Source organism: Hemitrygon akajei, chromosome 1 (assembly GCF_048418815.1).
Source record: "Hemitrygon akajei chromosome 1, sHemAka1.3, whole genome shotgun sequence".
In the NCBI taxonomy this organism is placed as follows: domain Eukaryota; kingdom Metazoa; phylum Chordata; class Chondrichthyes; order Myliobatiformes; family Dasyatidae; genus Hemitrygon; species Hemitrygon akajei.
Genome location: NC_133124.1, coordinates 89,119,779 through 89,134,034, shown reverse-complemented (window position 1 = coordinate 89,134,034; position 14,256 = coordinate 89,119,779). Strand labels below are relative to the sequence as shown.

At 41.6% G+C, this 14,256-nt stretch overlaps 1 protein-coding gene across 1 annotated transcript in view; it reads right to left on the bottom strand.

The window, feature by feature from the left end:
• Nucleotides 1–14,256, bottom strand: part of lama1 (laminin, alpha 1) — a 346,216-nt gene that overhangs the window by 87,654 nt on the left and 244,306 nt on the right. Inside the window, exons 37-38 of the mRNA XM_073047634.1 lie at nucleotides 11,317–11,527; nucleotides 1,435–1,551 (exon numbers count right to left, since the gene is read on the bottom strand). Coding sequence (XP_072903735.1) covers nucleotides 1,435–1,551; nucleotides 11,317–11,527 — 328 coding nt within the window. The remainder of the gene's footprint in view (nucleotides 1–1,434; nucleotides 1,552–11,316; nucleotides 11,528–14,256) is intronic.

Below are 14,256 nucleotides of genomic sequence, written 5' to 3'. Positions count from 1 at the left end.
CGTGTGAAATATATGTCCTCTGTTGTCCACAGACCTGTTATCTTGTTTGGCGGTATACATGTATATATTTGAATGACAATAAACTGAATTTACCTTGAACTTGAATCTTAAATCTTTTATCTTTACATGTAGTTTTGACAAACCATGCACTCAATGACTTTTTATATGACGTGCAAATTTAAAGTGAGTGGCAAGTTCAGTTCCAAAGTATGTAAAATTTCAGAATCACTCAGCACCCTCAGATTCTGCTCGCTCCCCAGGTTGGAGCACTGATGTTGTAAATTTATTCCAACTAGTTGGAGTTAATGGGATCAGACTACCAAATTCAGCTTAAACCACATCATCAAGTTCACGGATGATACGACAGTGGTTGGCTTCATCAGCAGTAACGATGAGTCGACATAAGGAGGAGTTGGTAGAGAGGCTTTTCAGATGGTGTGAGACAACAAACTGAGTCTCAGTGTGGACAAGACAGAAGAGATGATAGGGAACTTCGGGAAGGCACATGTCAGCCACTCTCCATTGCACATCAATGGCTCTGCCGTGGAGAGCACAAAATTCCTTGGTATAAACATAACAGACAATCTAACCTGGACCCACAATCCCTCTTCACTAGTCAAGAAGGCACAGCAGTGTCTACACTTTCTGACGATACTGAGGCATGTAAGGCTCCCCTCCCCTATTCTAACAACTTCCTAGAAGAGCGCTACTGAGAGTGTCCTATTTGGTTGTATCATTGTGTACTACGGAAGCTGCAAAGCATCAGGTCACACGACCCTTCAGAGGATGGTAAAAAACAGAGAGAATTATGAGGGTCTCCCTCCCCTCTATTTGTGACATTTACCAGAACCGTTATAGACCGAGTGCCCAGAGATTTGTTGAGGATTCCTATCACCCATCCCACAATTTCACTAAACCATTACTGACAGGAAGGAGGTACAAAAACATCATGACGAGGATTTTCAGACTGGGTAACAGCATTTTCCCTCAGGCTGTGAGACTAATGAATACCTGCAACCCCCAAGAGTTCTCATCACTAGGACAGCAAGCTATTTACCCGTGCTGTGCACTGCATGCATTTTGAATTATATTTTATTAATTTATTTATGGTAATATTTTGGTTTATGTTGTGTGTGTGACATATGTTTTGCAGGTGCACTGCGGTCCGGAGGAACGTTGTACAGCCAGATGACAATAAACCTGAACTTGAAAGAAGTACATTTTTGCAGGTATAGTGTAACAGAGAGAGATTCCTCTCATCCCCGTTCTTCCTGGGCCACATTTATGCACCCCCAAATGACCTGTAATACATTCTCACTGTTAGAGGCTCTGCCAGTGATGATGTGTTGCAAGTCATTGGGAGTCTGCACGACGTCAGTTCCAGTGGATTGCACTGGCAAGGGAATAGAAATGAACAGTTATAATGAAACTTACAGCTGAGCTATTCACGACATCTGCCACCATATTTGCCGCATGGTCCACCATCTCTCTTCCGTCCTGGGCCAGGTTTGCCGTCAGTGTCTTCATTCTGTTCACTGTCTGCTGCTTCTCCTGCGCATAATGTTTGTTAGCAGTTGGCAAATTGAACAAATCATACATAAAGAGAATGGCCTATTTTAATCTTAACTCTAAGGGATTTTTCAAAACTGGAGCTAAGAACATCATAGATACTAATTTCTGCTGCTTTAAGGGAAATGGCAGGTTTACACAACAGCAGAGTTACTGAAGATAGGGGGACACCAGGAGTTAAAGTATGATTTATTCAAATCACACCCCTACTAGGCCCAAGGTGCACAGATATTTACCATTTGAACTTCAAATGAGCAGGAAATGTTCAGAAACTGGAATTCACTACGTGAACTTTCAGTGTTGTAGGCATTATCAGGAATCAAATGCATTTTTTAGTTATCTTCACTGGTTGATAGATCATATCTGGGAAATATTTAATGAAGATTCAAGTACTTTGCAGATTTCAAAATCTTGCTGTAATATCCAGGGCATGATTTGAGTTCAGGAGAACCATGTTCTCTTCAGACTATAAAAGCTAACAATAACTACAAGCTAATGAAATTTCAATATAACTTTCTACTCCATTGTCAAATACCACTGACGAGTCAGATATGTTTCTACATTCTGAAGAAAATCTTTTTTTTTTAAACTACTGTTTAGATGGCATGAAACTCTCCACCATGTGTCATGCTCTTTGTTCATATTAGCTGACTTAAAATTCCTGATAGGGGCTCAGTCTGTGTGAATGTGTAAAATTTGCACTTCATACTTAAAAAGTTCATCCCTAATAAACCTCATTCCTGAAATAAAAAGTAATTGGATTCCATTGAAATAGGCCCTTCAACCTTTTCCACTCCTCAATAACATCACTTTCTCAACCTTGATACAACTGAACTAAGAAGAATAACCAATTAGAACATTTTAGTTGACTCTGAATCACCAATCTTTAAGGAAAAGTGGTCAAAATCTCCACCAGTTTTTGCACTGAAGTCTGTTAAGGATTTAATCTTGTTCACTAATGGCCAAATTTACACTCACTTGTAAATCGACAGCAAATCTTTTGGATAGGTTTTTTCCATTGAGAGTAGGGGAGATTCAAACAAGAGGACATGAGTTGAGAGTTAAGGGGCAAAAGTTTAGGGGTAACACGAGGGGAAACTTCTTTACTCAGAGAGTGGTAGCTGTGTGGAACGAGCTTCCAGTAGAAATGGTAGAGACAGGTTCGATTTTGTCATTTAAAAAAAATTGGATAGGTATATGGACAGGAAAGGAATGGAGGGTTATGGGCTGAGTGCAGGTCGCTGGGACTAGGTGAGAGTAAGCGTTCGGCAGAGACTATAAGGTCCGAGATGGCCTGTTTCCATGCTGTAATGGTTATATGGTTATATAAATCATCTCATCATGTTTAACTGAAGATCCTGCTACTTGCCTATTCTTTGTTCCATCTACTTTTAAAGTGAAGGTTTGGTTGGATTGCTTTATTAAATTTAATAGTTCTATTTAGCTTTGGCCTTAACCTCTTTTTAGGGGAAGGTAAAACTCACTCTTTGCTCCTTTAAGTTCTACCCTTATCTTTGCACCAATCAGAATCACACTTCCTCACTATAGACAGGAGTTATTTCACCCATCTTGCCAATGCTGTTTCTCTAAAGCAATCCTATTAATCCTGCTACCCTGTAGCCCATTCTCTCTCACATAGTATCCTTCAACTGCCCTTGGTTTTCTACGAACCATTGCCTCTGGAGGTGATTTTCATCAACCGATTAACCTGCCATTCAGATTGAGAAACAGTCAGGTAGTGTCAATGGGTTCATGGACCGTTCAGAAACCATGGAGGGGAAGAAGCTATTCCTAAAATGTTGAGTGTGTGTCTTCAGACTGCTATGCCTTCCCCGTGTACCAGTAATGAGAAGAGGGCAAGTCCTGGGTAAGAGGGTAGCAGGGACGTGGGAGGAAACTGAAGCAGTCAGGGGGAACCCACATAGTCACAGGGAAAATCCACACAGGAGGCGGAGACTGAACGTGGTCCCTTGGAATGCTGTGACAACAGCACTACCTGCTGCACCACTGTGGAAAGGTGGGGCCCATTGCAATAATCCCTGAGGAACAGAATCAGAATCATTATCACCGGCATGTGTCATGAAATTTGTTAACTTCACAGCAGCAGAGTACAATGCAATACATAATCTAGAAAGGACAAAAATAAGTAAATCAAATTACAGTAAGTATATACATTTATATTAAATAGATTAAAATAGTCCAAAAACAGAAATGATATACTTATTAAAAAAAAATAGGTAGTGTTCATGGGTTCAATGTCCATTTAGAAATCGGATGGCAGAGGGCAAGAAGCTGTTCCTAACTCGCTGAGTGTGTGCCTTCAGGCTTCTGTACCTCCTACCTGATGGTAACCGTGAGAAAAGGGCATACCCTGGGTGATAGGGGTTCTTAATAATGGACATTACCTTTTTGAGGCACTGCTTCTTTCTTGGATACTATGGAGGCTAGTACCCAAGATGGAGCTGACTAATTGTGCAACTTTCGGTAGCTTTTTTTGGTCCTGTGCAGTGAGCTCCCCCTCATCCCCATTCCAGACAGTGATGAAGCCAGTCAGAATGCTCTCCACACTGCATCTATAGATATTTTAGTGTTTTAGGTGACAAACCAAATCTCTTCAAGGTCCTAATGAAATATAGCTGCTGTCTTGCCTTCTTTGTAACTGCATCAATATGCTGGGACCAGGTTAGATCCTCAGAGATCTTGACAGCCAGGAACTTGAAATTGCTCACTCTCTCCACTTCTGATCTCTCTACGAGCACTGCTTCATGTTACCATTCCCAAAGTCCACATTCTTTTGTCTTACTGACATTGAGTGCAAATTTATTGCTGAGATACCACTCAACTAGCTGGTTTATCTCACTCTTGTACGCCCTCTCATCTTCATCTAAGATTCTACCAACAATGGTAGATTCAGCAAATTTATAAGAGGCACTTGAGCTATAACTAGCCACATAGTCGTGAGTATAGAGAGAGTAGAGCAGTGGACTAAGCACACACCTCTACAGTGCGCCAGTGTTGATCGTCAGCGAGGAGATATTATCACTAATCCGCAGATTGTGGTCTTCTGGTTAGGAAATTGAGGATCCAATTGCAGAGGGAGGTACAGAGGCTCAGGTTCTGTAGTTTATTGATCAGGACTGTGGGAATGACGGTGCTAAGCGCTGAGCAAAAGTCAACAAACAGCATCATGACGTAGGTGTTTGTATTGACCAAGTGATCCAAGGTTGTGTGAAGAGCCATGGAGATTGCATCTGCTGTTGACCTGTTGTGGTTTTAGGCAAACTGCAGTGGGCCCAGGTCCTTACTGAGGCAGGAGTTCATTCTAGCCATAACCAGCCTCTCAAAGTATTTCATCATTGTAGATGTGATTGCTACTGGGTGATCGTTATTTAGTCAGCTCTCACAACTCTTTCTCGGCACTGGTATAATTGTTGCCGTTTTGAAGCAGGTGGGAACTTCTGACTGTAGCAGTGAGAGGTTGAAAATGTCCTTGAGTACTCCTGCCAATTGGCTGGCACAAGTTTTCAGAGTCTTACCAGGTACTTCATCTGGGCCTCCCACCTTGCAAGGGTTCACCCTCCTTAAAGACAGCTTGACATCGGCCTCCGAAACAGAGATCACAGGATCACTGGGGGCACCAGGAATCTTCACAGCTGTAGTTACATTCTCCCTTTCAAAGCAGGTATCGAAGTTGTTCAGCTCATCTGGTATATAAGCAATGTGTTTGCTTTGTAATGTCCTGCAAACCCTACCAAGTTGATGCGCATCCGATGTCATCTCCGACCTCCCTCGGAATAGTTTCTTCACTCTTGAAATAGCTCTCTGCAAGTCAAACCTGGTTTTCTTGTACAGGCTGAGTCACCAGACTTAAATGCCACAGATCTAGTCCTCAGCAGATGACAAACCTCCTGGTTTATCCACGGCTTTGATTTGGGAATGTACAGCAAGTCTTTGTAGGCACATATTCATCTACACAGATTTTAACGAACAACTGCAGCATACTCATCCAGATTGCAAGATGAATCCCTGAACACTTTACAGTCTAGTCTGCTGATTCAAAGCAGTCCTGTAGTCACTTGTCCATCCCTTCTTGGTCTTCACTGAAGATGCTGCAATCTGCTTTTACTGAGGAAGTAGAAGGACCGCCAGGTGATCAGACTTACTGAAGTTTGGGCGTGGAATAGCACGGGTAGGCATTCTTGATGGTGGTCCAATGTGTTGTTTCCTCTAGTACTACAAGTGATTTGTTGATGGTAATTACCTAGTGACTTTTTCAATCTGGCCTGGTTAATCTCATGTTGATCCCATTGCTCAGATCATCTAGAGCAGTGGTTCCCAACGTGGGGCGTACGCCCCACAGGGGGGGGTAATTTGATTTTTAAGGGGGGCAATTCGAGAATGAGTTATTAACAGTGAATTTTTTCTAGTAAGTCTGCGTGAGTATGAGTGTGTGTGCGAGTTAATACATATGTGTATATACAGTATGCATACATAAAAATACTTGTGTGTACGTACATGTGTAATTGCGTATGTACTGTATATATAGTGTATCACCATCATTACAACCATCAAATGGCTTTCATAATTAAATTAATGAATTGACTGATGTAGGAAGGAACGAATGAACAAGTCCAAACGCGTAAGAAACTCGTACGCGGTCGCGCCAATGCTGCTTTTTGCAGTAGCTTTCGGTTCTTGGTGGTGTGAAGGTGTGTACATTGCGTCATCTCTTTTAAACGGTGTATCTGTCTTTGTATGCTGTAGAAACGAATCGGCATTGTTTTATTTATTTATTATTATTATTATTTTAATATCACTTAATGTTCTTTTTTTTTACAATTTCTTAGTAATTTCTTCCTCAGAATTTTACCAGTCCTTTGGTTCTTTTATTTTTCTCTTTCATGAATGCCATGTTCTTTGGAAGCTTGTTTAAACCAAGTTAATGGTCTTTTAGGCTTCCTCCAGGTGAATAGGAGTTCACTTTTTGAATAATAAGAATTATATATCACCACAGGGGGCATCAGGATTTTAGAGGTGATTAGGTGGGCATGGTTGGGAACCACTGATCTAGAGCCTGTTTGACATTGGTGTGAGGTGGAATGTACATCGCTACCAAAACAATCACAGAAATCTCCTGCCGCAGGTAAAATTGACGGTACTGAATTGCGAGATATTCCAGGTCTGGCGAGTAGAATCGGGACAACATTAATAGATGTGTGCACCAAGAGGAGTTGATCATGAGGCAGACACCTCCACCTCTGCTTTTGAGAGACCTGACAGTCCAATCTTGACTGTGACAAGTGATCGCGTCAATCTGAATCGCTGCTATGGAAGAGGTTAACCAAGATTCCGTGGAACAAAGGACACAAGTGGTCCTAATGTCCCTCTGATACAGCTCCCTAACTCTGAGATCTGTGATTTTATTTACTAGAGACAGTAAGATAGTTGGCATTGGGAATCGAAAACCTCGCTTTCTTAAATGTACCTGTCTCCCTGACTGGCAGCCACGTTTCCAACAAGGAAGTTTCTTCCAGCGACAAGCATGGGCACAGCCTGTGTTGTTTCTGTTGGTTTTCAGCAGTGCTAGATTATTCAATCGCATTAAGACATCTTTATTATCTGTACAGAGCCTGGAAGCAGTTGTGATTCTCAGCTGTATGTGGCTGAAACAGGAATATTTTAATTGTATCCATCGAGCTGTGCTGCACGAGATTACTTTCAAGGTTTCCCAGAAGTAATACCCATCACACCATGTCAGCACAGCCATTGCCCTATCACTTTACCTCAAACCACTGGCACTTCCCTGACAGCAGATTACCCAGGTATGTCACAAGATTAACTCCCACTCTGCACATTCTAATTTTGCTAATAATTTTATTTGCCAGACCTTAGCAGGGAAAGCATACCCTCAATTATGGGAGCAAAGCCCATACAATTAGTAAAAAATTATAACCAGTTCACTGGTTATTTGAACAAAGAAGTTCTAATTATGGATGTGTTAATTGTTGGTTTCTTTCTCTTGCCTGGAAGTGATTTACAAAGGTACATGTTTACAGATTCAATGTAGGTTGATATTATACTGATTTAACAGTTCCAGCAGGACTACATAAATCTGGAGTATAAGGTTTATCTGTACTTCTCAATTCTAAAATCAAAAGCACATTTCAATGCCATTTTTGTGCCCTATACCAACTGAGCTTGGGAATACAACCATTCCTTGATTTACAAAAGAGATTGCTTCCTGTAAAATATTTAACCGATCAAATATTTGTAAATCGAAAAAGCTGAGCAAAATGCATTATTGTCATTTCAGTGAAATAAATTCCTATGCTTGAAGACTTGGACAGTTTTCCTTAAAGCAAAAAGCTTCGTAAATCATAGAGTACAGGAACATCACATAGATAGGTCCTTAGGCCCACCAATTCTAAATCAACAATAACTAATTCTTTCTGCCTGCTCATAAACTTTATCTCACTATTCCCTTGCTGCCTAAATACCGCTTAAATGTCGCTATCGTATCTGCATCGACGGCCTCCCCCAGAAGAATATTCAAGGCACTTATCACTCACTGACGTCTACTTTGTAGAGCAGGGGCAGGCAACCTATGACCGCGGGGGGTTTCTAGCATGCGTTACTCATTAATTTGAGGCAAAACATAACTAGATGTACTTAAATGGATAATTCCCATATTTCAAGTTTTTTATGGTATTTATCTCTCCCACTGTCCGCTCATTAACATGCATAAAAAGGTTGGCGACCCCTATTGTAGAGTATACCCCCAGCTTATTGGGTAGTAGAAATTAAACTGGAAATTTGCCCTCTCAAAATCCACAAATCACGACTAAATTATTTGAGATACAATTTAAAATTTGCTCTTATGGAATTTGTGTGAGTAAACAAGTAAATACCAATAAATGTGAAACAAAAAAATAGATTTAGGTAATGAGGTCACTTTAGGGAAAATTAGAATATAGACAGTTTCCTAGAAATGCAACACCTCACACTTGTCTGGATTAAACTCCATCTGCTATCGCTTCTGCCCATGTCTCCAACTAATCCGTACCCTGTGTATCCTTTGACAACCTTCTTCACTATTCATAACCCCTCGACTTATTGTGCCACTTGGAATTTTACTAATCAGACCACATACATTTTCATTCAAAACATTTGTACATATCACAAAACTTGAGTCAGAGGAACACCCCTCCACCATTACCATTTGTATTCTATGTCCAGGCTAATTTTGTACCAAACAACACACACAAAATGCTGGAGGAACTCAGCAGGCTAGGCAGCACCTATGGAAAAGAGTAAACTGTCAATGTTTTGGGCTGAGACCCATGTATAGGGACAAAGGTAAGTGTTTAGCTCCTTGAGATGGTTTTACTATTCAAAATCATAACTGATTTGCACCCTAACTCTATATGCCCGCCTCTTCGAGTAAAATATCATTGGCACATAAATATCTCTCAATCTCAGACTTGAAATTACTGACAAAAGAATCATTTATTTGTAGAAGAAAATTTCACAGTTCTAGCATGTGATGCAGAAACATTTCCTAATTTGAATGAGTAATAAAATGACCTACTGGAGGAGCTCAATGGGACGAGCAGGATCTCTGGGGTAAAGGGTTAATGCAGGGGTTTAACCTGAAACATTTGACAGTTTCTCTTCACAAATGCTAGTCAACTCACTGAGTTCCTACAGATCGACTGCTGCTCCAGGTCTGCATCTGCAGAGTGTTGTGCCTCCAAGTTGTAAGTTTAGACTAGAGTTTCTAATTGTAGTTCCTCTAAGCTGTGCAGTATCAGCTCTGCAAGTACTGTATCTCATCAAATCATCTTGAAAACTTCTTTCCAGTTATTACTTAACCCAGTAAATCCAAGAGAATACAACTGTTATCTGCACGAGTTAGAAACAGAATGCAATGCCCAGGTACAATCAGAAAACAATTCCAGTTGAGGTTAGAGACGGAATTGTATGTACATCAACTCTGGCAGGCCTTTACAAAATCTAACATCATGAATGACAATGTTGCTTCAATGCCTTTTATGCATACTTTGAAAGGGAGAATAAACCTACATCTATGTGAATCCCTGCAGTATCTGGTGACCCTGTGATCGCTGTCTCAGAGTCTAACATCGGAACATCTTTCAAGAGGGTGAACCCTTGCAAGATGTCAGGCTCTGATGGTGTACCTGGTAGGGATCTGAAAATCCACGCCAACCAACTGGTGGGAGTGTTTAATGACATCTTCAATCACTTCCTGCTGCAGTCGGAGGTCCCGCCTGCTTCAAATGGGCAACAATCATACCAGTGCCCAAGAAGTGCAGGGTGAGCTGCCTCAACCACCATCACCAAATGGCACACATGTACTGTCATGAAGTGCTTTGAGTGGTTGGTCATGGCTAGAATGAAATCCAGCCTTAGCAAGGACCTGGACCCATTACAAATTGCCTATCACCACAATAAGCCTACAGTGGATGCAATCTCACTAGCTCTCCACTTGGCCTTGGATCACCTGGACAATAGTAATACTTACATCAGACTGCTCTGACTACAGCTCAGCATTCAACACAATCACTACCATCAGTTCTAATCAAAAAGCTCTAAACCTTGGATCTCTATACTTCCCTCTGCAACCGGATCTTTGACTTTCTCACCAAGAGACCACAGTCTGAGCGGATAGGAAATAACATTTCCTCCTTGCTGACAGTCAACATTGGCGCACCCCAAGGATGCATGCTTAGCCCACTGCTCTACTCTCTCTATACCCACGACTGTGAGGCCAGGCACAGCTCAAACATCATTTATAAATTTGCAGATGACACAACTATTACTGGCAGAATTTCAGATGGTGACGAGGAGGTATACAGGAGTGAGATACATAAATCAGATTGTAAGTGGTGTCACAGCAACATCATTGCAATCAATGTCAGTAAGACTAAGGAATTGATTGTGGACTTCAGGAAGGGCAAGTCAAGAGAACACACATCAGTCCTCATTGAGGGATTTGAAGTGGAAAGGGTGAGCAGTTTCAAGTTCCTGGGTGCCAGCATCTCTAGACTATCTATCCTGGGCTCAACATATTGACACAATTACAAACAAGGCACAACCGTGGCTACATTTCATTACGAGTTTGAGGAGAATTGGTAATGTCACCAAAGACACTCAAAAATTTCCACAGAGTTATCATGGAGAACATTCTAACTGGTTGCTCAGGATTGGAAATAAATGCAGAAAGTTGTAAATTCAGCCAGCTCCATCATGGGCACTAGTCTCATTAGCATCTAGGATACCTTTGAAAGATGATGCCTCAAAAAGGCAGCATCCATCATTAAGGACCCCCAACACCCAAGTCTTTTCATTGCACCCTCTTTTCATTGCTACTTTCATTCCATCTTTTCAAGGAGGAAATCAGGAGCCTGAAGACACACACTCAATGTTTTAGGAACAGCTTCTTCCCCTCTGCCAACAGATTTCTGAATGAACAATGAACCCATGAACACTTCCTCAACATCTCCCTCTCTTTTTGCACTATTTATTGAATTTATATTTTTACACACATCTTATTTTTACATTGTTATTACTGTGTGTTGCAATGTGCTGCTGTTGCAAAACAACAAATTTCCATGACATGTGCCAGTGATGTTAATCTTGATTCTGAGGCAGATAGTGTTGGTGATCTACTTTAGTTCCTGTGACATGGTCTATAGGTTCCTATATTTCTGAACATTTCTCTTCTACCTTGAGCTCTGCCAAGTTGCTTGAGATGCTGTGGAGAAGCCAGTTAGTTTCATTGGTGCTGCGGCGTGCTTCATTCACCAGGTCCTGAGCCTCATGCAACTTCTTGCTATGCTGCATCAACACGTCCATTACTTGGTTTCTGCTTTGCCCCAATTCTTTATAAGGTTTCTGAAACTCCTTCTGCACCCGCATCAGCAGTCCTTCCGCAGCCCTAGATTCATAGGTGGAACAAAATGATGGAAACTGTCACGTTGGACATAATCATCCACAGGTATGGTATTACAGATTCTAAAGCGCAGTATTATCCACAAACAGTCCAGTATCAATAATTCTCGTCCGAATGCACAAACTATATGGGGAACTATGTATTCCAAGACCAAATCTACAGGGCATCAAGGATGCAGGGATGACTCCAGCTGAGAAATGTTCAATCAAACCACTGGAGTGTTGTGGGGAATAACCTAGAAAAAGTCATTATTATGTTTTGCTCTGGAAAAAGAAATCAATTTTCAATCCAGTAAAGCTGATTTTAAAAAATGCCTTGAGTTTTTATAGCTTGATTTGGAGGAGCCTGCCCATCAGTTTGAAATCCAAAGTATTATTTGGAAGGAAGCCAGGCCTTGCTCGATATTCACTTGCCAAGCAAGATTAGAAAAGACCAAGCAGCAAAAGGCTGTTGCTCCGAAGCAAGAGAATGCTAGAAACACAGGAGGAGTGCAGGTAGGAAAGCAAATCTCTCCCGGAAGTGGCATGCAGCAAACTACAAATTGGGGTGTCTCTGAAACAGAGCCATTGCCACTCTTTCATTTATTTATTTTTAATTGTTTGGAGATACAAAGTTCAGAGTTCAAAGTAAATTTATTATTTCATGTATCAAAATACATGTATCAAAAATGTATATCAAAATACATGTATGTCACCATATACATCCCTGAGATTAATTTTCTTGCAGGCATTCACAATCACAAGAAACAACAGAATCAATGAAATACCCAACCAATGTGCAAAAGACACTAAACTGTGGAAATACAAAAACAATAATAATAATAATAATAATAATAAATAATAAGTATTGAGATCATGGGTAAAGAGTTCTAGAAAGTGAGTCTATTGATTGTGGAAACAGTTCAGTGATAGGATAAGCGAAATTGTGTGAAGTTATACCCTCTGTTTCAAGAGTCTGATGGTTGAGAGATCATAACTGTTCCTCAACCTGGTGGTATGGGTCATGGCTCTTGGGTCACGAGGTCCCTGTAACCTCTTCCTGATGGCAGTAGTGAGAAGATGGCATTGCCTGGATAGTGGGGGTCCCTGATGATGGATGTTGTTTTCCAACGACAACACTCCATGTAGATATGGTGAATGGCAGGGAGGGCTTTACCCATGATGGACTGGACCCTATTCACTAATTCTTGTATGCTTTTCTATTCGAAGGCATTGGTGTTTCCATACCAGGCCATGATGAGTGCAGTCAATATACTCTCCACCTCACATCTACAGAAGTTTTAGATGACATGCTGAATTTTCACAAACTTCTAAGAACGTAGAGGCACTACTGTGCCTTCTTCATAATGGCACTTATGTGCTGGAACCAGGACAGTTCCTCTGAAAAGCTAGCACCGAGGAATTTGAAGCCGGTAATCCTCTCCAGCTCTGATCCCTTGATGAGGAGTGGCTCGTGGACCTCTGGTTTCCTCCTCCTGAAGTCAATATCAGGTCCTTGGTCTTGCTGGCACTGAGTGAAAGATTGCCCTTGTGGCACCATTCAGCAGATTTTCAATCTCCCTCCTAAATACAGATTCATCACCACCTTTCATTCAGCTAATGACAGTGATGTCTCAGCAAACTTAAATATGGCATTGGAGCTGTGCTTAGCCATACTCATAAGCTTAAAGGGAACAGAGCAGGGAACGAAGCACACAGCCTTGTGATGCACCTGTGCTGATGGAGATTGTGGAGGTGATTTTGTTGCCAATCCAATTTTACTGGGTTCTGCAAGTGAGAAAATTGAGGATCCAATTGCACAATGAAGTATTGAGGCCAAGGTTATGATTAGTTTTGTGGGGATGACAGTATTGAATGCTGAGCTATCGTCGATAAGGAGCATCCTGACTTTGCTGTCCAGATACTGAGTGAAGAACCTATGAAATGGCATTTGTTGTTGATCTGTTGTGACGGTACACAAATTGGAGTGGTTCCAAATCGCTTCTCAAGCAGGAGTTAGACTATAAGACATAGGAGCAGAATTAGGCCATTCAGCCCATCAAGTCTGCTCTGACAGTTATGTTTCATCACCAACCTTACATCAGTGGATGTAAGTGCTATAGATGATCATCTTTGAGACAGCTTACCATGTTCTTCTTAGGCACTAGTATATTTGAAGCCTGCTTGAAGCAGGTGTGTACCTCAGACTGCTGAAGCAAGATGTTAATGGTATCAGTGAACACTCCAGACGACTGATCAGCGGAGGTCTGTTGGTACTCAGCCACACACCCTGTCTGGGCTGTATGCTTTCCGTGGGTTCACCTTCCTGAAGGGTGCTCTCACGTTGGCCTCAGAAACTGAAATCTCACAGTCACTAGGGAGTTCCTGAAGGTGCCCCATGTTTTGATGGTCAAGGTGAGCATAAAAAGCATTGAGTTCATCTGGGAGCAGAGCCCTGTTGTCACCTACGTTGCTTGGTTTCACCTTGCAGGTGGTGTTAGCATTGAAACCCTGCCACAGCTGTCCAGCATCCTTCAGTGATTCAAGTTGAGTCCGGAATTGCCACATAACCTGTGAGATGGCTTTCGGGAGATTTTGCCTGTTCCTCGTGTATTTTACTTGGTCACCAGACCTGAATGCCTCTGATCTGGCCCTCAGCAGACTATGGATCTCCTGGTTCATCCAGGGCTTCGGGTTGGGGAAGACTCTGAATGATTTTGTGGAGACACTCTCGTC